This window comes from Hyla sarda, chromosome 5 (assembly GCF_029499605.1).
Source record: "Hyla sarda isolate aHylSar1 chromosome 5, aHylSar1.hap1, whole genome shotgun sequence".
In the NCBI taxonomy this organism is placed as follows: domain Eukaryota; kingdom Metazoa; phylum Chordata; class Amphibia; order Anura; family Hylidae; genus Hyla; species Hyla sarda.
This window is the reverse complement of record NC_079193.1, coordinates 35104108-35129866: the sequence shown is the minus strand read 5'-3', so window position 1 is coordinate 35129866 and position 25759 is coordinate 35104108. Positions and strand designations below refer to the sequence as shown.

General features: G+C 44.0%; 1 protein-coding gene across 12 annotated transcripts in view; it reads right to left on the bottom strand.

Annotated features, from left to right (window-relative positions):
* The window catches only part of MALRD1 (MAM and LDL receptor class A domain containing 1), a 551665-nt gene that overhangs the window by 4542 nt on the left and 521364 nt on the right, over positions 1-25759 (bottom strand). For 10 of the 12 annotated variants that reach the window (XM_056519234.1, XM_056519235.1, XM_056519233.1 and 7 more), the window contains 4 exons: positions 10441-10523; positions 9216-9294; positions 5867-5942; positions 2864-2926 (listed from right to left, as the gene is read on the bottom strand). In XM_056519234.1, coding sequence (XP_056375209.1) covers positions 2864-2926; positions 5867-5942; positions 9216-9294; positions 10441-10523 — 301 coding nt within the window. Of the gene's footprint in view, positions 1-2863; positions 2927-5866; positions 5943-9215; positions 9295-10440; positions 10524-10792; positions 10837-25759 lie in introns of those variants that run through there. The other 2 variants (XM_056519240.1, XM_056519244.1) reach the window with 2 other exon arrangements.

The following is a 25759-nucleotide window of genomic DNA, read 5'->3' as shown; positions in this document are numbered from 1 at the left end:
GGGGGACAGAACAGGAATCGGTGCCGATAGCTAGGGGGAGAGAAGGGCCGGCAGCAGCGCTCTAGAATCCAGGAAAGGCAGGGGGAGAGAAGCGGGCAGCGACGGCCTCTCTCCCCCTGCCTTTCCTGGGGGTGTATCAGCGTATAACACGCACATAGACTTTAGGCTAAAAATTTTAGCCTAAAAAGTGCGTGTTATACGCCGATAAATACGGTACGTAGATTTTGTGGTAAAATAACTGATGGTTCAGTTTTCACCATATACAGAACATAGTCAGACATTGGTTGATTCGTTCCACCTTTGGGACAAGACAAGTGACCGTGGAGTCCACAGTAGATGGTGGAGTCCATAGTCACCTCAGATCTTGTCCCTTGTACATTCACTGCAAATTCATGACATAATAGAAAAATATAATTTGGAAAGTGGAAAAGTCCCAGGTAGGGATCTGTGGAAGTGGCGGGAGCTGCGAAACGGACGTTGTCCCATCTCTTCTCCCCCCCCGACCCCTGTATGTACCTCCAGTGGGATTAAAGACATTTAATTGCATCCAGACCGAGTGCCGTGAGTTTCTTTCTACAGTTTATATCTAGATTTTTCTGCCATATAGTCCTCTTGATGATTGATGGGTCAGATTCTTTATGAAATGGGTCAACAACATTCTACAATATAACAAATATGCCCAATTTTACTTTATCAAAGACAGTGCTAGATGCGCATATGGGACCAGCTAGGAGCATATCTCTGAGTGGTTGATATAGTAGAGCGAGCTGACCATCAATATCACTCGTTGCGTTCTTCAGATGTGATCTCGCCGGGAAATCCCTCATCCCCTCCGGTTCATCATTTTAATCTGTGCTCTGGAAGCAGTCCCTGGGATACTTTGTCAATTACAACCACAGATAGCCAATCCCCGCGCATAACAGATACTGTGGGGAAAGGGATGAGGCCAGGATGTCCGTGTAACATTGATCATGTTCTGACCCTACTCAGAGGGGACGGTGGGCGCACCAGAGGAACATCCAGGGTTTGGAAAGAGTCTGAAGATTGCTATTCTGAAAGTGTGACATTGGAGGAAACCTGGGTTCAGTCTATAATGCACACACAATGCTGAGATACAATAAGTCAATTGCTTTCCATGGTTTTTGTTTTCACAGTTTGATAAAGCAGGATTAGGCGGTCGCTCTTTGTTTACCTACAGATAATGCTCCTTAAATAAGTGAAAAACTTCACAGACTGAGAAAGAAAAACTCCAAGACATCCAGTGGATCCTCTCCTCCCCGGCTCAGTGCAAAACAAAAATATAAAGGTTTACAGGATAAACTTTTGCTACCTGTTATTTCTCCAATAAATCTGAAGGCTCTTTTACATCAACCAATCCACATCTGTAAATCAGCGCCAACCTAGCAGACTGGAACTCATTTAACCCTTTAAAGGGGTACTCTGCTGGAAAACATTTTATCCCCTATCCAAAGGATAGGGGATAAGATGTCTGATCACTGCTGGGGACCCCCCCAATCTCCGCTGTGGCACCCCAGTCATCCAGTGCACAGAGCGAACACCGCTCCGTGCCGGATGATTGGCAACTACAGCTGCCATTCATGTCTATGGGAGGAGGCGTGATGGCTATTTACTAGCCGTCAAGCCCCCTTATAGATATGAATGGAGGGGTGTGGCGGGATGTCATGAACACGGAAGCTCAAAGCTTCCGTGTTCCGGATGCCGCCAATGCCGGCCTGGAGATTGCAAGGGTCTCCAGTGGTGGGACCCACATGATCAGACATCTTATCCCATATCCTTTGGCTACAGGATAAGATGTTTTTCGAAGGAGTACCCCTTTAAGGATGCAGGGATTTTTCACTTATGTTTTTTTCCTCCTTTCCTTCTAATAGCGATAACGATTTACATTTTCCATCTATAGACCCATATGGGGGTGTGCTTTTTTGCGCCACCACTTGTACTTCGTAATGACATCACTCATTTTACCACCAAGTCTATGGCGAAACAAAAAAAAACACTTTGCACTTTGGTGCATTTTTCGGTAAACACAACATGTTATCTTTATACTGCTGGTCCACACAATAACAACAATACCAAATGTATATAGGTCTTGCCTTATTTTTCAACTTTTTGTATAAAAATCAATATGCTCAAAATTTTTACTCTTCTGACCCCTATTACTCTTTTTTTTCCCCCCCGTACACAGGGCTGTATGAAGGTCATTTTTTACACCGTGATCTGTAGTTTTTAATCGGTATCATTTTTGTTTTCATGGAACTTTTTGATCACTTTTTATTAATTTTTTTTCTGGTATATGAAGTGACCAAAAAAATCTGAAATTCGGGTATCTTTTTACATTTATGCCTTGGACCGTGCGGTTTAATTAACATGATATTTTAATAGTATGGACATTTCCGCGCGCAGTGATACCACATATATTTATATATTTTTTTTCCGTTAAGTTATTTGAAAAATGGGAAAAGGGGGTGTGATTTAAACTTTTATCAGGAAAGAGGCTTATTCACATTTATTAACATATTTGTGGACATTTATTCACAATTTTTTTTAGTCCCCATAGGGGACTATTACTTGTATTCTTTGGATTGCAAACACCGGACAATGCTGTGCCATAGCCTTAGTGACTGGTATGGACTGTCATTGACAACGCTTTATCGAGGTAAGTAGACAAAAGCATTGGGGCAGAACAGAACCCCAGCACTGGAGTCAGAGAGGTAAGCATGGCATAGATAGCTATTTTACATACAGCTCTAGCTGACTGCTGCTGACTTCAGAATTAATCGTACAACTTCTTTAAAAGAAACAAGCTTTATTCTGTCACATTGTGGGATAAATCAACTACATTTACCTCATGAGTCGATTTCCATGGAAAAACACTGATTTGAACATTTGGAGGAACTGCTTCACAAAACTAAAGAAAGAAAAAAATCAGTAAAGAAATGTTTACTGTGTATACATAGATCTGTAGTGAAATTAGTTGCTATATTAAAGAGGTACTCTGCTGCTCAGAGTTTGGAACAAACAAGCTGGAGCCGGGAGCTCGTGATGTCATAGCTCCGCCCCCTCAAGACGCCACACCCAGCCCCCTCAATGCAAGTCTATGGGAGGGGGCGTGGCGGCTGTCATGCCCCCTCCCATAGGCTTGCATTGAGGGGGCTGGGGTGTGACGTCATGAGGGGGTGGGGCGATGACTTCACAAGCTCCCGGCTCCAGCTTTCAGAACAGTTTGCTCCAAACGCTGAGCAGCGGAGTACCCCTTTAAGACACATAATAAATTTAACTGCATTAGTGATGTGTTAGTGCATACTGTTATTGTATTTGATGCAGGAGATAGCGCTCGGACCGCCCTAAAGATATATTCAAAAATAAATCAGAACAGAATTTGGGGCCTATTTAGAAAATAAAAACCTCTATAATGATGTTTAAGGGTTAAAGGGGTACTCCGCCCCTGGCATCTTATCCCCTATCCAAAGGATAGGGGATAAGATGTTAGATCGCCGCTGTCCCGCTGCTGGGGACCCCGGGGATCGCTGCTGCAGCACTGCGCTATCATTACTGCACAGAGCGAGTTCGCTCTGTGCGCAATGACGGGCGATACAGGAGCCGGAGCAGCGTGACTTCATGGCTCCGCCCCTAATGACATCACGGCCCGTCCCCTTAATGCAAGTCTATGGCAGGGGGCGTGACGACCGCCACGCCCCCTCCCATAGACTTGTATTGAAGGGGGTGGGCCATGATGTCACGAGGGGCGGAGCCGTGACGTAACGATGCTCCGGCCCCTGTATTGCCCGTCAGAGCGATCTCGCTCTGTGCAGTAATGATAGCGGGGTGCTGCAGCAGCGATCCCCGGGGTCCCCAGCAGCGGGACCGCGGCGATCTAACATCTTATCCCCTATCCTTTGGATAGGGGATAAGATGTCTAGGGGCGGAGTACCCCTTTAAGAGTCACCTAAAGGCAAATCAGCATTGATCCCCAATTCACACTTTTGTATAATTTTGTCTTTTTATTAAAATACGTTCTGAGAAAGGATTCCTCCAGATATTCTTAAGTGTATCCCTAGCAACCAGTCTAATTAACCCTTTGCCAACAGGGGAAGAACAGTTTGACAGTAATAAAAACATTTCCAAATCAGATGTGGCATTTATCTTCATACCAACCACCAAGTCACAGGCTTAAAGGGGTTATCCAGGTTTTCTTAACTTTTCAGTATCGTGCCTGTGATGTCAAGTTACAGTAAGTCTTAAAGGGGTTATCCAGGAAAAAAAACTTTTTTTTCTGGCTCCAGAAAGTTAAACAGATTTGTAAATGACTTCTATAAAAAAAAAATATTAATCCTTTCAGTACTTATGCTGCTGAAGTTGAGTCATTCTTTTCTGTCTAAGTGCTCTCTGTCTCGGGAACTGTCCAGAGTAGAAGCAAATCCCCATAGCAAACCTCTTCTACTCTGTGCAGTTCCCGAGACACGCACTGTTGCCAGACAGAAAAGAACAACTCAACTTCAGCAGCTGATAATTATTGGAAGGTTTAAGATTTTTTTTTATAGAAGTCATTTATAAATCTGTTTAACTTTCTGGAGCCAGTGGAATACCCCTTTAAGGGCTTTACTTGCCTTACATGTGTGGGGTGGATCGACCCCTTTTTCATGATTTCATGGAACCCAAAGGTTTAGCATTCCTGCGGTCTGTGTGTATTGTCCATATCCTGAATACAATGCTACCTGTAAACCTCTCCAGTAAAGGATCCCACATCACATTAGCATATTATAAACAGCTATACAACTCAGTGTTTATTTTCCTCTTTTTTTAATCTTTCATCTAGTACTATAAATTATGACTTAAGGGTGCTTTCCAGGTTTTATTAACTTTTCACTTGATGTGTCAGGTTATGTGCTTTTCTTGCCTTATATGTGTGGTGTGGATCAACCCCTTTTTTTTTTTTTTGCAATTTTATGGACCCCAATGCTTAACATTCCTCCGGTGCCTGGATTCCTGTTGTCTGGAGCCTTTCCCAGGATCCTGATTGGCCCGACACAACAGGTGATCACAGGTGGCTTGGCTTCTTCTTGTCTTCCCTGACAAGCCATCCCCCTGATGACATGCGCGGTCCAGCTGTACGTGCCTCTGCCGCTGTGATCAGCTGCTGTCTTGAGCCGTGCAGGATACTGGAAAAGGTTTGAGACAACAATTATACAGACACCCAAGGAATGCTGAACCAGGGGGGACCATGAAAGCACAAAAAGAGGGTTGATCCACCCCACTCATGTAAGGCAAGTAAAGCACTTAAACGGGTACTCCGCTGCTCAGCATTTGGAACAAACTGTTCCAAACGCTGGCGCCGGGAGCTTGTGACATCATGGCCCTGCCCCTTATGGTGCCATAGACTTGCATTGAGGGGGCTGGGCCTGACATAATAAGGCTATGACGTCACGAGCTCCTGGCGCCATCTCCAGCGCTTGGAACAGTTTGTGCAGTGGAGTACCCCTTTAAGACATAATTTGGCATCACAGGCACCATAGTGAAAAGTTAATACAATCTGGATAACTCCATTGAGTAATAATTTATAGTAGTATATGAAAGATTTAAAAGAGGAAAATAAAATCTGGGTTGTTTAGACTTTTATAATATGCTAAGGTGACTAATGTGACATGGGATCCTGACATCACAGCAGAGGTTTACAGGTAGTGTTGTGTTCAGGATATGGCGAATATAAGCAATAAGACCTGTTGGATGCAGCTTGCTTGCGAAACAAAAAAACATTTCATAACAGAATATGTATGTGAATAAAGACTGAACTGTGCTCTCCATGGCTCAAAGCAAACGCACTGTAATGGTTGATAAAGATTTTATGCACCTCGTTCTGTGAAGTCGTGCTGCTTCCTGCATAATTTGGATTGGAAAACCCACTGGTAATATCGCCTTTATGTTTCCTGTTGGAGAATAAAATGAAAGGAAGCATCAGTTTTAATCATGAGATCATAACATTTTAAAGGAAGAGATGTCTAAATGTATTAGACCGTAACGGCAAATTGTTATTTTCCTGCTATTCACATACATAAGCTGAGATGGATGAAAAAGAAATAATGACAGCCCCGGTATCTGGATATAGTCTGCGACAGATGTGGCAGCGAAGGGCTACAGTACAGGTCCATGTGGTCTGGATGGCTTAATGGACTAATGTACTAATTGAATCACCAAAGACAGAATTTTTCATAGACAGTATATAAGGTGGCCATGTTGACTGTACAATATATTATGTTTCTTGAAAACGGTACGGAAATTTCTGTTCAGATCCAGCTGTGATGTATGGGCAGAGATACAGTGTTCTCTAGTTCTCACCCAGAACCCCTGTTCTGCCTATTGCGTAGTCACCCTAAGCGACGACTCTGGATTCCTATTCTGGAATAAGTGCAGGGTCATCACAGGTAAAAACAACAAACAACCGAAATACAGTAAGGACAGGGGAAAACAGTCAAAACACAATGGGTTAGCACGCACTATATACCTTATACCAACAAGGAGACAAACAAACAGTGAGGATAGTCAGCAAGCTGGATTAGAAAGCCAAGAGGACAACAGAAGTACCAAATCAAATATCAACATCTTAGAGACAACTGCAGCATAAATAGCCAATCTGCAGGTTGTGGACTCAAAGAGAACACAGCATTGGCCAAATGTCCACCACTCTAGATTGGATAAAGCATAGCCATGGCTACATATGATGCTGCAGCCAGACACTAAAATGGTTCAACTCTTCAGGCCAAAGCAGGTCAAGTCCAGCACTGCTAAAAAGCTGAAGTTTATTGCCATCCTTTTAAAACAAATATGTGTTGAAGACAACTCACCACTGTGCCCCATGCACATCAGCTTGAAAGGATGCATTTTGAGCGCATTTGCGTGTGGCACAGTGGTGTGTTGTCTCCATCACTAAAATTGTTTTCAAAGGATTGCAATAGAATTCTTACTTTTAAGCAGTGCTGGATTGGAATCCAATTTTCTCACCGTTTGCTACGTTCATCACTGGGCCAAGTGAGGATTTGGGCATTCATTTGAGGAGGTGAGCTGAAGACCCTGAGGTGTAAATTCACTAAGCCACAAATGGTTAGGTGCTGGTAGGACTGGGAGGAGGGGGGTGAGTTTAACATATCGCCTGCTTTTTCACCCATATCCCCCGGCAAAGAGGTATAAACTTTCCCAGTTGGATTCTCAGATTGTGGCCCCAAGAATAGTCACCAGTTGGTGGAGATATTGTCAATGGAAAGGATGTGACCAGGAGATAGGCACAGTGCAACAGTCCAAAGGGTAAGATGACAGTATAGACAAGATACAAGCCAGGGGTCAGAAATTGGTGGCAGAATAACAGGTAACAGACAAACTGAACTCAATTCAGAGGGTTCGGCAAAAGCAGTATCCACAAACAAGGTCACGGTTAGCTTCAGAAGATCAGGAACAGGAATCAGACAAAGGTAAAACTTCCATCTGCAGGCAAGACATGCAGGCAGATTTCCCTTTTAATAGGCCATCAGACTTTAAATTAAGTAGAGAGCTATGGTTGGGTCTGGCAGAAGCACAGTCTAAGACAGAATTGAAGGAGGAAGCAAGAAGTTGCCTAGTAAGTGAAGACATCCATTGGCTGAAGTTGCTTCTGCTTGCTAGGACTCATTAAAAATATCCCAAAGATCACTACTATGGGGGTCGGACTTCATCGCCCTTCGATCAGTGCCAGTAATCTGGGTATAAAGGTTTTTGAGAAGAAGCTTGGGAAAAAAAGAAAAAATATCAGTTGGGTTTTTCCTGCTTAGGATTGTTATGCGCTTCGTAAATAGTACAATATGTCTTATGTTGCAGGGAAAAAATTGGGGGCCAGCGGCCATCTTTTCCAAGTAGCAGAAGCTTGAGACAAAGCCAGGTTTTCTTTTCTCCAAGGCAAATATTCAGTTGGGTTCCTTAGCTTTGTATCAAAAAATATCTTGACCAAAATTCACAGGGGCCCAACCGGCACCCCTCCCCAGGGACCCCCCAGCAGAAATGCTACCATTATCTCAATAAGTAATTCCAAGCATTCTTCCTACATTGTTTTGTTTTTGTGTGCATGAAAGCGATTTTGATTTACAAAACGAAATCTCTGGGCAGAGCTGTAACCCTCGTGTCATCTTTTAAGGGGCACTTGCGGGTTCAGCAGAAATGTTGTATTATATTGATTTTTATATGTGCTCATAAAGAACATTTTGTATCTGAAGGGAAAGTATACAGTGGCAAAGAAACTCAAAACTTTTCCAGGATCGATCCTTTGGGTCCCCAGTTCAGACTAAACTAAGTTTTATACCACTTGTAAATTACAGTATATGATGTCTCTAAATATCTATGTAATATATCTATCTTTCTATTATCTATCTATCTCCTATCTATATATCTCATATCTATCTAATATCTATCTATCTAACAGAAAAAAGGAATTTCCGCAACACGCAACTCCATGAAAAACGTAAAGATTTATTCCATCAAAAAAATGAGTGTCAAACAGCAACGCTTCGACCAGCTCTCCTGGCCTTTCTCAAGCTCAGTACAAATGGTGCACAACACACAATATAAGGATACCAATTAGGTACCAATAAAGACATTAATAATACAATCAAGTGTAAAAATCTAATACAAAACACATCAAAATATCATAAAGTGCATCAATATAGCATCATACTAGTGTAGCACGTGTACTTATCATTGGTGTATATATAATACATAAATATTCAGTGTTATATTACCCAAAACAATAGCATCCCTGTGCAATTAAAAACAATAGATATAGTAAGTATGGGAGTGCTCACTCACAGGACATAGTGGAATCCATTAGCGTGTATACAACCTACTGCGCAAGCGCGCCGCACATAGATTACAGCGCGGACGCACTGGGACTACGTCATGTCCGGTGGGGAAGATAGGTAAATACACACAGAGCGTAACAGTTATGACAGCCTGGTTCCTCACCTCAGCACTATCTATCGCCTCATGCATATGGGTCTATTATGGCTCTTGTTGTATGGACCCATAACTGGGCACCAATAGAACTGCAGACGGCCCAGCAATTCTATATATATAACTCCTATTTCATACCTTTCTAATATAGCATTTTTTTCTTCCAGATTTAATTTCTAGCAAGAAAAGCTAAGGGTAGACTATGAGCAAAGTAAAAAGAGTTCTCTTACCTTTTACAGAAGTAACAAAAGAAGACAATAATAACCGTCAATAGAAATGTTATTCCTATACTAATACCAATCCACAGACCTATATGGAAAGAAGCCGATACCTTAATGTTAGTATGAACATCAACATATAGCAGGTATAGTATTTATTAGAGTTGATCAAGCTTTCTGGAACTTTCGCAAAGTGTTTGTTTCACAATGAAAAAGTTTGCCGCGAACCAGCACTAGAAGGGTTAAGCGCTCAGCCCAGCAAGATGTTAGAGTAAACCAACAGATTCGTTGGTTCACTGTAACAAAGGAGTTAAGTTGGCTGTCCAATCATGCTTGGAGTTGTAGTTTTGAAACAGCTGGAGGCACCAGTTTGGTAAAACTATGTGTTAAAGCAGTGTTGCTGTGTACGGTGTCCATTTTAGGACAGCATCAGTACGATGTCTAGCTGGATGACGGCTGATGCTGTCCTAAAATGGACACCGTAGCTGTGTTCCTCCTGCCGCCTTGTCTATCAGCCATCTCGTGTCCATGACCCTTGGATAGGCTGATGCTGCTGTGGGACTCATCAGTGTCCCGGGAGGTATGGGGACCTCTAGTGGTGGGATTTTCAAAGGTAGTTTTTTTAAGAAGTATAAGAGAAAAACTATTGTTTTGCCAAGATGTACAACATATGAAAAGTTTTTATATCTGACAGTGCCAATTTAAATGGGTGTTCCTATTATAAATGTTATGCCTATCCACAGAATATACAGTATCATTCATGCTTGGCACATGCAGGTCCTACATTTGGTGCCCTCACCTATCACAAAACTGGGTCCCGTAAAGCCTATTTGTCATTTTCAGCCAGCCATTCTCCCCATAGGAGTCAATTGAAAGGAGGTAACACTTGGATGGCCCTCTCTGTAAAGTCTATAGGAGCTAAAGAAAAAGCCTAAGCAAAGAGGACCACAAGACCCTTATTTTCCTGACAGGTGAAAGCGGTAACAAATATTTTAGGCCTAGTCATGCAGCTGCTATGGGGCCTTTGCAAAGAGGTGCCTGAGAACTGGTTGGTGCCACCCGCTTTACCACTAGGTAGGGTTCTCCTCTCCAGGAACCGTGTAGGTAGTAACCTGGCCCAATGGTGAGAAATGGGAAACCCGGCCCTACCATTCCAATCTCTTTTATAGGGCCCTTTTTAATGTGGACACCAAGGATGACACCAATCATTTTAGCTGAAGATGGCATGTGTTCTTACCCATGGAATCAGCTTCTGGTATGTGAGGAGAAATTTCGGGAGAGCTGATATGACATCTTGTTCCCTGCCATTTCTTTTTGCATCTGAAAATGAACAAACAGATCATGAGAGAGGCCACAAAGATTTAGAGGGGCGATTTATCAAAACCTGTCCAGATGAAAAGTTGCCCAGTTGCCCATAGCAACCAATCTGATTGCCTCTTTCATTTTTAACAAGGCCTCTGAAAAATGAAAGAAGCAATGTGATGGGTTGCTATGGGCAACTGGGCAACTTTTCATCTGGACAGGTTTTGATAGCAGGAAGGACACACAAACAATTGCCCTTTACTTCCTTAATTGTTGGCAGCACATACCTCATTTACTTGGGCAGATGGGCGGCCGATGAACAATGCTTAGTCTGCATAAAAGATGCAAAAGACTGAACACCAGTTCAATGACTGATCAGTGAGCCTATTAGATAGAGCAATGTTGGCCTATTGGACTGATAGTCGCCCAAGTAACAAGGCCTTAAATCCCAGAAACATTAGACATTAGAGGTAATTAAGTGTTTCAGGACACAAATGTGGAGTAAATAGGTTATACAAGTGTTTCCCCACCAGGGTGCCTCCAGCAAAACTACCATTCTCAGGATATGAGTGGTGGTTTTGCAACCGCCTGAGGCACCCTGATTGGGGAACACTGGGTGAGACAATATGGTGGGCATTTTGGACACATCTAGTACTAATTAATGAGTAGGGCTTCCTCTCATTCAAAGTTCTGATTGGGTTGGAGCTTTCTCTAAGGTGAAGTCCTGATTGTGGCGGCGCCTCCTCTCAGGTCAATTTGTAATTAGGGTTGTGCTTCCTATAATTTGAGGTTCTGATTGGGGTGGGGCTTTCTCTTAGGTGAATTTGTGAAGGGGGGATTCCACTCATTTTAAATTCTAAATGGGGCGGGGATTCTTCTTAAGTCCTTCTTAAGTCTTCTTAAGCCCTTATTGGGGTGGGGTTTACTCTTAGGTGAAGTTCTAATTGTGGTCTTGAATTTGTGATTGAAGTTGAGCTTCTTCTCACTTGAAGTTCCGATTGGGGCTGGGCTTTCTCTTACGTGGGGTCTTTATCGGCAGGTCCATTGCTACAGGACAGGCAAACCAAGCAATTGCTTGGGGCCCCGAGCTGGCCCGGGGCCCCGAGCAGAGCTGGTGCTCTGTCCCGGTTTGGCAGCTCGCCCTGTCGGCCGGCCGGGCCAGCAGTGTGAGAGCCTGGAGCGGGAGGCTGAGACTAAAGCCGCTCGGTGTCTGGCTCCTATTTTTGTGCCTGCCCCAGCTCACCTGTAGCCTTTAGTTGCCGGGAAGTGAACTCAGAAGGATGTCCCCGCCCCCAGTGCCGTACAGCTACACGGTGACCCTCACGTCACGTCACGCTCCCAGAATTCTAGGGCCGGCGTTATTTTGTCCTGACGCTGGCCCTAGAGCGTGACGTGCGTGGTGCGCATAGCAAAAGCGCAAACGAGGTTCTGTTCTTATTCAGCCCCTGAGTTCCTCTGAATCCTCTGGCAGAGCAGGTACCAGCTGGGGTCCCTGGGGGGGGGTCTAATGATAACCTAGGGGTACTACTATCTGCCTACTGGGTCTGGGGGGGAGGGGGTTAATCTGGGGGTACTACCTTCCTACTGGGGTGGGGATAATCTGGGGTTCACCCCCCTAGTAGGAAGGTGGTAACCCCAGATTAAACCCCTCCCCCCAGTAGGTAGATGGTACCCCCAGATTAACCCCCTCCTAGGGTACTGGGGGTACTACCTGCCTACTGGGGGGGGGTGATTTTACTACCTGCCTATTGGGGGGAGGGAGTTAATCTGGGGGTACTACCTGCCTACTGGGGGGAGGGGGTTAATCTGGGGGTACTACCTGCACACTGAGGGAGGAGGTTAATTTGGGGGTACTACCTGCATACTGGGGGAAGGTGGTTAATTGGGGGTACTGCATGCCTACTGGGGGGAGGGGGTTAATCTGGGGGTAATACTTGCCTACTGGGGGGAGGGGGTTAATCTGGGGGTAATACTTGCCTATTGGGGGGAGGGGGTTAGTCTGGGGGTACCACCTTCCTACTGGGGGGTGGGGATAATATGGGACCCCCAGATTAACCCCCCCAGTAGGAAGGTGGTATGCCCAGATTAACCTCCTCCCCCCCCCCCAGTAGGTAGATGGTACCCCCAGATTAACCCCCTCCTGGGGTACTGGGGGTAGTACCTGCCTACTGAGGGAGGGGGTTAATCTGGGGGTATTACCTGCACACTGAGGGAGGGGGTTAATCTGGGGGTATTACCTGCACACTGAGGGAGGGGGGTTTATCTGGGGGTACTATCTGCATACTGGGGGGGGAGGTGGTAAATTGGGGGTACTATATGCCTACTGGGGGAGGGGGTTTATCTGGGGGTAATACTTGCCTACTGGGGGGAGCGGGTTTATCTGGGGGTACTACCTGCCTAATGGGGGGGTTATCTGGGGGTACTACCTGCCTACTGGGGGGGAGAGTTTTTTCTGGGGGTACTACCTGTCTACTGGGGGAAGGGGGTTAATCTGGGGGTGCTTCATGCCTACTGGGGGGGAGGGAGTTTATCTGGGGGTACTATCTGCCTACTGGGGGGGAGGGGGGTTATCTGGGGGTACTACCTACTGGGGGGAGGGGGTTAATCTGGGGGTGCTCCATGCCTACTGGGGGGGAGGGGGTTAATCTGGGGGTACTACCTGCCTACCAGGGGGGTGCGGTCTAATATGGGGCTACTACCTGTCTACTGGGGGGAAGGGGGTAATCTGGGGGTACTACCTGCCTACTGGGGGTTAATCTGGGTGTACTACCTTCCTACTGGGGGGAGGGGGTCAATTTGGGGGTACTACCTGCCTACTGAGGATCTAATTTGGGGGTACTACCTGTCTACTGGAATGGGGGGGTGTTAACATGGGGGGTGAATGTCACATGGGGGGAGAATGTCACATGGGGAAAGATGAGACAGGGGGTAGGGATGGGAAGGGGAGAATGTCTATTTTTCTTGGGGCCCCCAAATTCCTTCAAACGGCCCTGCTGATCGGGGCAAAGCTTCCTTTCAGGTTATGTTTTCATTGGGGCGAGGCTTCCCCCCAGTTGAGGTGTTTCCCAGTTATGGCCTTTCCTCAGAAACACATGTAGAACAGAGCATTCTGTGGATTTACTTCTATGAAATCTCTTCCAAACCCCTACAAATGACCAGTACGTGAATATTTACAGCATATACAGAATTTGATCTGTACTTTTAAATATTCTAGAAAAACTATATTTTTCGCCAGATAGCAGTACTAAGATATTTTCCTTTCCAACCATGATTTAGGAGCTTCTCTTCTAATACATTGTATATGACAGCTATTATTCAATGCTATCGGTGTTATCAGATATATACTCTGTGACTGTATACCGGCATTTTAAGACTAATACACAGACCAGGCTTATGTAGTAAATCATGATCGGTATGGTGGTGTTTATTACTCAGGATGTACAGATTCCTTTTGCTCCAACACTTGATTTGTCTCATAGATTAAAAAAAATAAATTCATCCCACTTTCCAAAAACAATAACTTTTTTATTTTGTATTTTTTTTTTGCGACATAGGTGTGTGAGTGCTTTTTATTCAAGAGACAAGTTGTTTAGTCATTAGTGGTACCATTTTCTGTAGAGTACAGAAAAACTTTTTTGTTATGTTTTTTGAGCTATGAGCTGTAGATAGGAGTCCCCATACCATTCAGAACATAATCCTGTCTGGCTGCAACAACATCTTTGTCCTAGTCCAGGAAGTGAGGGTGGGAGTAGCACTCCTCTGTGCTCACTCCTGTTCTTTCAGACTGCAGCATGAAAACAGAGGGGAGGGGTTTACAGAGCAGCCTGCAGTGATTGGAGGAAGAGACCCAGCACTGCACAGCAGACTCAGGGAAAAAGTGAATGCATGGTGAGTGAAGGCGGGCTCAGTCCTTGCCTCGGACACGCCCCTTCCTGAGCAGTGGATGTCAGAATGAGTGAGCAGCAGAACAGAGGGACTTGTTTGCCAAATACAGAAGCTAGACACATAAACAATGCACGTAAAGCATCTGCATGACCTAGTGAGTAGTGTTGAGCGGCATAGGCCATATTCGAATTCGCGAATATTCGCGAATATATGGACGAATATTCGTCATATATTCGCGAATATTCGCATATTCGTAATATTCTTGAGTTATTTTCGCATATGCGCAAATTCACGTATGTGAAAATTAGCATAAACTAAATTAGCATACGCAAAAATTCGCATATGCGAAAATTCGCACACCAGTCTCACACAGTAGTATTACAGCCTTCTTTACACCACACAAGCTGGAAGCAGAGAGGGATGATCACTGTGAGGTGTACTGTGAAAAAAAAACAACAAAAAAACGAATATTCGTAATTACGAATATATAGCGCTATATTCGCGAATTCGCGAATATGCGATATTCGCGAATAAAATTCGTATTGCGAATATTCGCGAGCAACACTACTAGTGAGTAACATACACAAGCATCTTTTTTTTCTGTATGCCTTAAGAAGTGCGGACTTACAAAAATGACAATATCAATTATCAAGTGATACTTGGGAGGTTTTTTAAACTTTTAAATCTTTTTTTATTTACTCCCTGTCAGTATTATTGATATGATCTACGGTGGGACCTACCAAATAATGTCAGTATTATCTGATCTCTGTAGAACCTACCAAATATGTCAGTCTGATTGATCACACACGATGGTGACCCACGTGCGGACCTCCTTAAATTTGTGGGAGGAGATTATCCATGGTGAGACCACTATTCATATGTATATCATCCCTGTGGGCAACTCCCTGAATATAGGATTAGTTCCCCCCATAGAATGACCCCCATGTGAATGTTGTGTCTATCCCGCAGTCAGTACATCATTGTGACATCATGACCTGCATTCACCAGTAATTTTAATATATGTGATCTTATGAATTGCAAAAATATCTATAACGCAATTCATATCTCTGGGCCTGGCTATTTACCCAGAACTTTTAAAAGCTCATTGATTTACGCTATGGCGGTATGTTTTGCAATATCATGAAATAACACACAGGTATTATTAACTTATACAGATTTATTGGTTATGAGCAATAAACAAAATGAGTATATAAAGACAAAGGTTATACATATATGCATCAATCAATATGACACATATAGGACATTATTTAAGCGTTATTTAATATATAAGTGCAATGACTACATATATAAAGCATGTAAACTAAGAAATGTATAGAACATATATATATAGAAGCACGTTAAGCTAATGCAGATTGTAGCTATATAGAGGCTACAGAATTACAGTAGTTACAAGTGACTGTGTACACACATACCGTATTTTTCGCCCTATAGGACGCACCGGCATATAAGACGCACCCAATTTTAAAGGTGCAAAATCTAGAAAAAAAAAGATTCTGAACCCAACAGTGATCTTCAACCTGCGGACCTCTAGATGTTGCAAAACTACAACTCCCAGCATGCCCGGACAGCCGTTGGCTGTCCGGGCATGCTGGAAGTTGTAGTTTTGCAACATCTGGAGGTCCGCAGGTTGAAGACCACTGGTATAGGAGGTAGTACTCACGTGTCCCCGCCGCTACGGACCTGTCACCACTCGTCAACGCTGCCCTGGATGTCGCCCTCCATCGCTGTCGCCGCGTCCCCGGGGGGGGGGTGTCCCCAATGCTCCGGACGTCGTCTTCCCCGGGATCCACGCTCTCCGTCGCCGTCATCACGTCACCATCATCACGTCACCATCATGACGTCGCTACACACGGCGCTCCTATTGGATGATGGAACGGCGTGCGCGACGACGTGATGACGTCGAAGGAGAGCGCCGGCCATGCAGGGGATCCCGGCACGGAGCAGACACCGAGGAGGCAGGTAAGGTCCCTCCCAGTGTCCTGTAAGCTGTTCTGGATGCCGCGATTTCACCGCGGTGGTCCCGAACAGCCGGGTTAGTGTCACGTTCCCTTCAAACGCGGCGGTCAGCTTTGATCGCCGCGTCTGAAGGGTTAATACGGGGCATCGCCGCGATCGGTGATGTCCTGTATTAGCTGCGGGTCCCGTACGTTGATGGCCGCAAGGACCGCCGCGATAGGTGTGTATTTGCCGTATAAGACGCACCATCTTCCCCCCCCCAGTTTTGGGGAAGAAAAAGTGCGTCTTATACGGCGAAAAATACGGTAAGTCACAACACGGTCAGCAAATCAAATCTAGGGCATCACTCCACGAGAGAATATTATACCAAGATGAATACAGAACGTACATCCCCCCTACTCTTTAGTTATAGGAAATACAAGAGACACAATCGTTATCACTATTGGGGGATATAAGTGATGTAATCGTTATCACAAGCCCATCTGCCAAGCCATACACAACCGGTACAACAATTTAGATACAGCATTTTATATATATATATATATATATATATATATATATATATATATATATATATCTAATGGAACTAAATTTGACAGGCGCTCCTATCAGGAACTCCGTGGATATATTCTTATTTATGACAAATAAAGTAGCGAAGGATCGGCAACTATGCTAAATGTGCACTTATGTTGATGCATTGATACGTATAGGCCATGCACCCTTTCTCTGAAGAAGAAAGTTGGATGATCGCTATATACTAAAACCTACCACAATCTCACCTGGAGATTTAATAGATCTATTCACTATCTCAATTGCCGCAATGACATCCACGTCTTAACTCTTAGATTACTTAGATTCTTACCATCTAAGAAGTTAAAGGGGTACTTCGGTGGAAAACTTTTTATTTTTAAATCAACTGGTGGCAGAAAGTTAAACAGGTTTGTAAATTCGGGTAGAAAAACAGACATGGTGCACATCTACAATCTTGTATAATGATCTGATTGCTTCTCAGCATAATATCAAAAACTAACAGGTTGTTAGTATACATTTTTGATCAAAAAGTACAAGCCCACTCGCCACGTCAAGGCCACCTATCCAGAGTGGGTCCCTAACGTCCCTAGCATAAAATGGCGCAGCACCGGGCGGCGACCACCACCGCCGCAACGCCAATGCCCACAGGTGGTGGTCGCCGCCCGGTGCTGCTCCATTTTATGCTAGGGACGTTAGGGACCTGACTCTGGATAGGTGGCCTTGACGTGGCGAGTGGGCTTGTACTTTTTGATCAAAAATGTATACTAACAACCTGTTAGTTTTTGATATTATGCTGAGAAGCAACCAGATCATTATACAAGATTGTAGATGTGCACCATGTCTGTTTTTCTACCCGAATTCAGGTTTGTAAATTACTAATAGAAAATCTTAATCCTTCCATTTCTTATTAGCTGCTGAATACTACAGAGGAAATTCTTTTCTTTTTGGAACACAGAGCTTTCTGCTGACATCACGAACACAGTGCTCTCTGCTGACATCACGATCACAGTGCTCTCTGCTGACATCTTTGTCCATTTTAAGAACTGTCCAGAGTAGGAGAAAATCCCCATAGCAAACATATGCTGCTCTGGACAGTTCCTAAAATAGACAGAGATGTCAGCAGAGAGCTCTGTGTTCCAAAAAGAAATGAATTTCCTCTGTAGTATTTAGAAGCTAATAAGTAGTGGAAGGATTAAGATTTTTTAATAGACTTAATTTACAAATCTGTTTAACTTTCTGCCACCAGTTGATTTAAATAAATAAAAAGTTTTCCACCGGAGTACCCCTTTAACCCCTTAAGGACTCAGGGTTTTTCCGTTTTTGCACTTTCGTTTTTTCCTCCTTACCTTTTAAAAATCATAACCCTTTCAATTTTCCACCTAAAAATCCATATTATGGCTTATTTTTTGCGTGGCCAATTCTATTTTGCAGTGACATTAGTCATTTTACCCAAAAATGCACGGCAAAATGGAAAAAAAAATCATTGTGCGACAAAATCGAAAAAAAAAACACCATTTTGTAACTTTTGGGGGCTTCCGTTTCTACACAGTGCATATTTCGGTAAAAATTACACCTTATCATTATTCTGTAGGTCCATACGGTTAAAATGATACCTTACTTATATAGGTTTGATTTTGTCGCACTTCTGGAAAAAATCATAACTACATGCAGGAAAATTTATACGTTTAAAAATGTTATATTCTGACCCCTATAACTTTTTTATTTTTCCACGTACAGGGCGGTATGAGGACTCATTTTTTGCGCCGTGATCTGAAGTTTTTATCGGTATGATTTTGTTTTGATCGGACTTTTTGATCACTTTTTATTCATTTTTTTAATGGTATAAAAAGTGACCAAAATACGCTTTTTTGGACTTTGGAATTTTTTTGCGCGTACGCCATTGACCGCGCGGTTTAATTAATGATATATTTTTATAGTTGGGACATTTACGGACGCGGCGATACCACATATGTTTATTTATTTTTTTTTTTACACTGTTTTATTTTTTATGGGAAAAGGGGGGTGATTCAAACTTTTATTAGGGAAGGGGTTAAATGACCTTTATTAACACTTTTTTTAAAAAAAATATTTTGCAGTGTTATAGGTCCCATAGGGACCTATAACACTGCACACACTGATCTCCTATGCTGATCGCTGGCGTGTATTAACACGCCTGTGATTAGCATTATCGGCGCTTGACTGCTCCTGCCTGGATCTCAGGCACGGAGCATTCATTCGTCGATCGGACACCGGGGAGGCAGGTAAGGGCCCTCCCGGTGTCCGATCAGCTGTTCGGGACGCCGCCATTTCACCGCGACGGTCCCGAACAGCCCGACTGAGCAGCCGGGATACTTTCAGTTTCACTTTAGAAGCGGCGGTCAGCTTTGACCGCCACTTCTAAAGGGTTAATACCGCACATCACCGCGATCGTCGATGTGTGGTATTAGCCGCGGCTCCTGGCCGTTGATGAGCGCCGGGACCGAAGCGATATGATGCAGGATCGCGACGCGATCCCGCTTCATATCGCGGGAGCCGGCGCAGGACGTAAATATACGTCCTGCGTCGTTAAGGGGTTAACTTGTTGTTACCAGTTGCATGTAACAAAGTAGCTATTGTATATAGAAACAAAGAAAAGCGGAAAAGATATAACATGTGACTGTAATGTTATCGGGTATCTTTCCATGACACACAGCAGCACTTGGAACGGTCTCTCAGGGCCCTCATCTTGGCATGCGGCCCCCGTGGGGCGGGTAGAACCGTCTTACCACCTCATGACATCTTCTGGTGTCCTCTGTTCCCATCAACCGCCCTTACTTCCTGTCCCCAGATGCTTTTATGATCTCTTGCTGTCAATCAAGTAGATCCCGTGGTACAGACTTCTTAATCAATGGGTATAAATGGCTTCCCCAGGACAGAGGAAGGCCCCCTGTGACAGCACTGTGCAAATTCCCCTGCAGATGACGCTATGCAGTACATATCTACAGGAAAAGTACCAGTGATCACACAGATATAATTGAGCCATGGGTCCAGTATGTCAACAAGTGTTATATATTTTGGCTTTGTTAGATGATAGCGGCCACCTGGTCTCATTTACTGTGAGATTTGGCCATAACCTTTAGACTGTTTTGGAACTTTCTCATTATCGGCCTTTTGTTATTGTAGAATTGGGAACATGCTAGAATCTACGTCAGCATATTTCAAGTAACTCCATTTAATGTATTTTAAAGCTAATCTTTGAATAAAGCAGTTTACACTTAAAGGGGTACTCCGCCCCTGGCATCTTATCCTCTATCCAAAGGATAGGGGATAAGATGTTAGATCGCTGCGGTCCCACTGCTGGGGACCCCGGGGATCGCCGCTGCGGCACCCCGCCATCATTACTGCACAGAGCGAGTTTGCTCTGGGCGTAATGACGGGCGATACAGGGGCCGGAGCAGCATGACATCATGACTCCGCCCCTCATGACATCACGGCCCGTCCCCTTAATGCAAGTCTGTGGCAGGGGGCGTGACGACCGCCACGCCCCCTTCCCATAGACTTGCATTGACGGGGACGGGCTGTGACGTCACGAGGGGCGGAGCCGTGACATAACGATGCTCCGGCCCCTGTATCGCCCATCATTACGTGCAGAGCTATCTCGCTCTGCGCAGTAATGATAGCAGTGTGCTGCAGCAGCGATCCTTGGGGTCCCCAGCAGCGGGACCCCGGCGATCTGACATCTTATCCCCTATCCTTTGGATAGGGGATAAGATGTCTAGGGGCGGAGTACCCCTTTAATAGAAAGATGGCTTGTTGGAGACAAAATGGAGTCTCACATGTTGGACTTAGCCCAATATGTCTGACATCCCACTAGGTTACTTGACCTCTGGGAGGTGTGATTACTAGTTGAATACACTGCCATACTAATGTGTACTGTACTTTTACGAGTCTAAATGGAGTTATTGCTAAATTGAAGGTGTATATGACATTTGTATGGTCATTTTTTTCTGATTGGATTAGGCTAGGGAGGTCCTAGCATCAGCTTAGACCCAGGAAGAGCCTTATGTTGATATAGCCACGTACACTGTGCTCTGCCACAATGTCTCATACTCATAGGTATGTTTTGACGCCAAGGGGTTCAATGTACAAGATCTGTACAGTTAAGTTGACCTGTACAATTTGCTAGTCCAGCATGAAGAATGTTGGTAAACTGGAGGTCATGTAGACTGTGTGACCACTGCAGATTGTCAGCTACAGATGAGGCAGTGGGCTGGTAGTCAAGGTGTGTTAAGCTGGTGTGTGACAACAGTGTGCAGTGGTATGGCTAGGGAGCCATTGGCTTCCCTACTGAAATTACTGATCAGGCCTGAGTCAAGGAAAGTAGAAGGGCGAGCTGACCCGGAAACTTATAGCCGTCTTAAGAGTATTGGTTTTGGATAGTCTACCCACAGATGTGAGCATCTTTCATAACACAGGTTGTTAAGGAAGTGCATTAATAGCACAGAGCACCGAGCGTTGGTTTGGTGGCTGCTACTTTTATATATAGTAAGACTATGGCTGAGAAAGACAGGGCCGGCACCAATGCAGGTAAGCAGGGGTTAATGAACTGCTGTGTGGAGTGGAGAGGCGCAGAGATAGGAAACACTCCTGGGGGTGCCAATCATAAGTCCAGAAATATTGTATGCAACAAATAGTAGAAAACAGCAGATTGCACTCACCCATTGGAGGTAAAACGATTTCTTTATTCAATGCTTGTTAAAAACATATGGAGGTAGGGGTAGAGAGATGCGGTCAGCGTTAGCTGACTGACCGGCCGAGGCCGGTCAGTCAGCTAATGCTGACCGCATCTCTCTACCCCTACCTCCACATGTTTTAACAAGCATCGAATAAAGAAATTGTTTTACCTCCGATGGGTGAGTGCAATCTGCTGTTTTCTACTATTTGTTGTATATATATACTAAGAAATATATCATCACAGGACACCAGACCTAAAAACAATATAATGATGAAAGGTGGAGATTCACTTTAAAACTTTTCAATGAAGATAAAATGACTACAACTTTACCTTTAGGTTCTTAGTTTCTCAGTTAAACTCCCCACAGACGTGCTTTTCAGCATTTTCATCCCATGAACTTGTTTAAATGACTGGGCAAACACAGTATCTGAGATGTGCTGACTCTTCATGCTGCGGATCCCAGATGCAATACTAAATGAATTTACCAGTGGATGAACCATGCGTTTATTTCTATTCTAGTGACAAGATGATGATGGATAAGTCATTAGACAAGTGTCAGGAGGCCAATAGGTAGGATCATGTCAAAAGAAACAATTCAATGAACGATACTTGTTAAGGTCAAATAGAAGACTTTTTGTAGGAAGCAATGCTATACAGCAACAAACACTGCACAGAGCAAATAAGATAAAGAAGTTGTGGTTTATGGAAAGGGGAATACCATCAGGCAAGCCGACGGCCGTTCTGCATTTTGTTGGGTTTTGCATTAGTGTCTTACAATAATTGATAAGTTTAAAAAAGTTATTATGGCTCTGTATTTATATTCATCATGATTTTTGCTCGGAATGAAAGTCATTACGCTTAGTTACAAACATCACACAACAGATTGGAAGTGGTTGTCCAAAAAAGATTGTTTACCAAGGAGAGGAGCTGTCAAAGGGCAAGGTAAGGAAGACTGGGCACAGGATACGTACCATAATGGTAGGACATGGAGAGTAGGCACCCGTATGAAATTGGTCTTATTGCCATTGTAATGAGTTGTGAGAACCTGCACAGGGATGTGGTCCTCATAGGTGCTGCACTGAGAAATAAGGACATTTCGACCTCCTGTCACAGGTTGCAAGGATTTTGGTTGTTTCAAGAACTAGGCACCCCATTCTGGTCTCAGGTTTTAGATAAGATAACCGAAATTCCGGAACCAGAAATCTGAGTGTGACTATAAAGAGCATCTGTAACAGCTTAAGTGCGGACCCACTGTGCTACCCCACCAGTTTGGCCAAATTAAGGAGTACCCTCTAGATTTTACTTTTCACCGCTTAAACCACTCCAGGATGTGGAAGCTGAATTTCTATTGCTAAAAAAATACCAAGGCACTATCCCACAAAACTGTTAGATCCATCCATGGGGGGCATCTGGCCAAGCAAGCCAGACAGTCCTGGTGACAAACACCCGCGACACAGGCAAAGATGAGGCTGGAGCAGGTGTGAGTAGTGGACTGGTTTCTGGGTAGCAGAGTCAGGACCAGACAGAAGAGTTGTGGTATGTGGCACCGGTTTAGTGTTAAGTTTCGTCAGATCAGATATGATAGGCAAGACAGGTTCAGGGTTAGTGGTCATGGTTATACACAGGAGGTCTTACTAGAAGAAAATGATGACACGGCACTTGAGACTCTGCTCCATCTTGCTGCTCTAATGCAGATAGCAGGGCGTCCAACAAGGAATGCACTACACCAACAACGCTGTTGTTGGTGTACTGCATTCTGCGTTGTACGCTCTGCTATCAGCATGAAAGCAGCAAGACGGAGCAGAGTCTTAAGTGCTGTGTCGTCATTTTCTTCTAGTAAGACAATCTTTGCATGCTGGGCTTTAGATACGGGCACCGAGTGATCTGCGGAGCACCCAGACCTGCATTGTGTAATCCTGAAACTGTGAAGTGAGTCTGGGAGTGGTGCTGACGGCTATTTCTCAGGACTTTGTTATACACAGGAGGGTCAACATCGTACACAATGGTCAGGCAGAGGCAATGTCAGGTAAGGAAGGAAAGGTCAGATACAGGATAGAAGAGGAGGAACAACATATCTATGCTATAGCAGAACTACACAGCCTTAAATAGGTAGTGTCAGACAGGCAAAGGTGAGGGACTCATTTAGAGTGTAAGTGCCTGCCCTTTAAATTGCAGTAAGGGCACACACGCGCAACCTAGAGGCCAGACAAGGAACAGAATCCACAGCTGAGGAAGAGGAGGATCCCAAGCCTGGTGGCATTGAATGGATGAAGCAGCAACTGAAACCCAATGGCAGTGGTGAGTCCAGGGGCAATCAGCACACAGTACCAAGCACTGGTATCACTTTTACAGAAAGCTGAGTCATTTCAGTGCATACTGTGTAATGCTCCTTTCGTCCTGTGCTGTAGAAGAATTGAACACTTACTGCTTGGTTCCCCTGAAAACTAAAGCTGATACTGCTGGTAAGGCTCTGCTCAGAACTTAATCCCTTGCACATAAGGTTAAAGGGGTACTCTGGTTGAAAACTTTTTTTTTATTTAGATCAACTGATGGCAGAAAGTTAAACAGATTTGTAAACTACTTCTATTTAAAAATCTTAATCTTTCCTATACATTTTATGGGCTGTATACTACAGAGGAAATGCTTTTCTTTTTGGATTTGTCTGATGTCACGACCACAGTGCTCTCTGCTGACCTCTGCTGTCCAATTAAGGAGCTGTCCAGAGCAGCGTATGTTTGCTATGGGGATTTTCTCCTGCTCTGGACAGTTCCAAAAATGGACAGCAGAGGTCAGCAGAGAGCACTGTGGTTGTGACATCAGAGAAATCCAAAAAGAAAAGCATTTCTTCTGTAGTATACAGCCCCTAAAAAGTACTGGAAGGATTAAGATTTTTAATAGAAGTAATTTACAAATCTGTTTAACTTTCTGGCACCAGTTGATTTAAAAAAAAAAAAGTTTTCCACGGGAGTACCCCTTTAATTTATCCAGACTTCAGGAGTGTAGTTCAGCAATATATGTTACATTAACCTAGGTTTACTATTACTCCTCAATTATTTGGATTCTGTGCATTAGGATTAGTGTTGAGCACGATATTCAAATAGATATTTTTTTTCGTGAATATCGGCACTTCGTTATTACTGTATATCGTTATGATGAATATTTTTTTATATTATTAAATTTTTTTCAGTTTTTTTCTCAGTACACATCACAATGATGTGTTGTGTGTAAATAAAAAGTGATCATCCCTCCCTGCTTCCAGCTTGTGGTCCAAAGAAGGCGAATATGCGAATGCGAATTTCATGCGAAAAGTATGCGAATATAGGCACTTCCAGAGGACACTGATCCCTACCTTCTTTTAGCTTGTGGGCCAATGAGAAGGATGCAAATACAGCTATCAGAGGTTAGCAACATCCCTAGCAACCAATAGAAAAGTAGTTAGTTGAAAGATATAATCGCGCAATCGCATTTTGCTAATTTTATTACGAATTTCGCATGGAAAAGAAAGTGAACGAATATGCGAAATTCGCGAATATAGGACGAATATTCATCCAAATATTCGCGAAATATCATGAATTCCAATATGGCTTATGCCGCGGATCACTAATTAGGATATCCCAACAAAACACACAGCTGCATCAGGTTATCAGGTTAACACCCTAATAATAACCATGGCTACATCTGGGACAAAAGACTGTTAAAAGCAGAGAACCCCTTTATTGTGTTAGGCCAGTTTTTCCCAACCAGGGCAGTTGTAAAACTACAACTCCCAGCATGCCTGGACAGCCTTAGGCTGTCCGGGCATGCTGGGAGTTGTAGTTTTGCAACAGCTGAAGGCACCCTGGTTGGGAAAGACAGTGTTAGACACTGAAGCCAAAAAGAGATCTGAGGCTAGGGAGGTCCTAGCATCAGCTTAGACCCAGGAAGAGCCTTATGTTGATATAGCCACGTACACTGTGCTCTGCCACAATGTCTCATACTCATAGGTATGTTTTGACGCCAAGGGGTTCAATGTACAAGATCTGTACAGTTAAGTTGACCTGTACAATTTGCTAGTCCAGCATGAAGAATGTTGGTAAACTGGAGGTCATGTAGACTGTGTGACCACTGCAGATTGTCAGCTACAGATGAGGCAGTGGGCTGGTAGTCA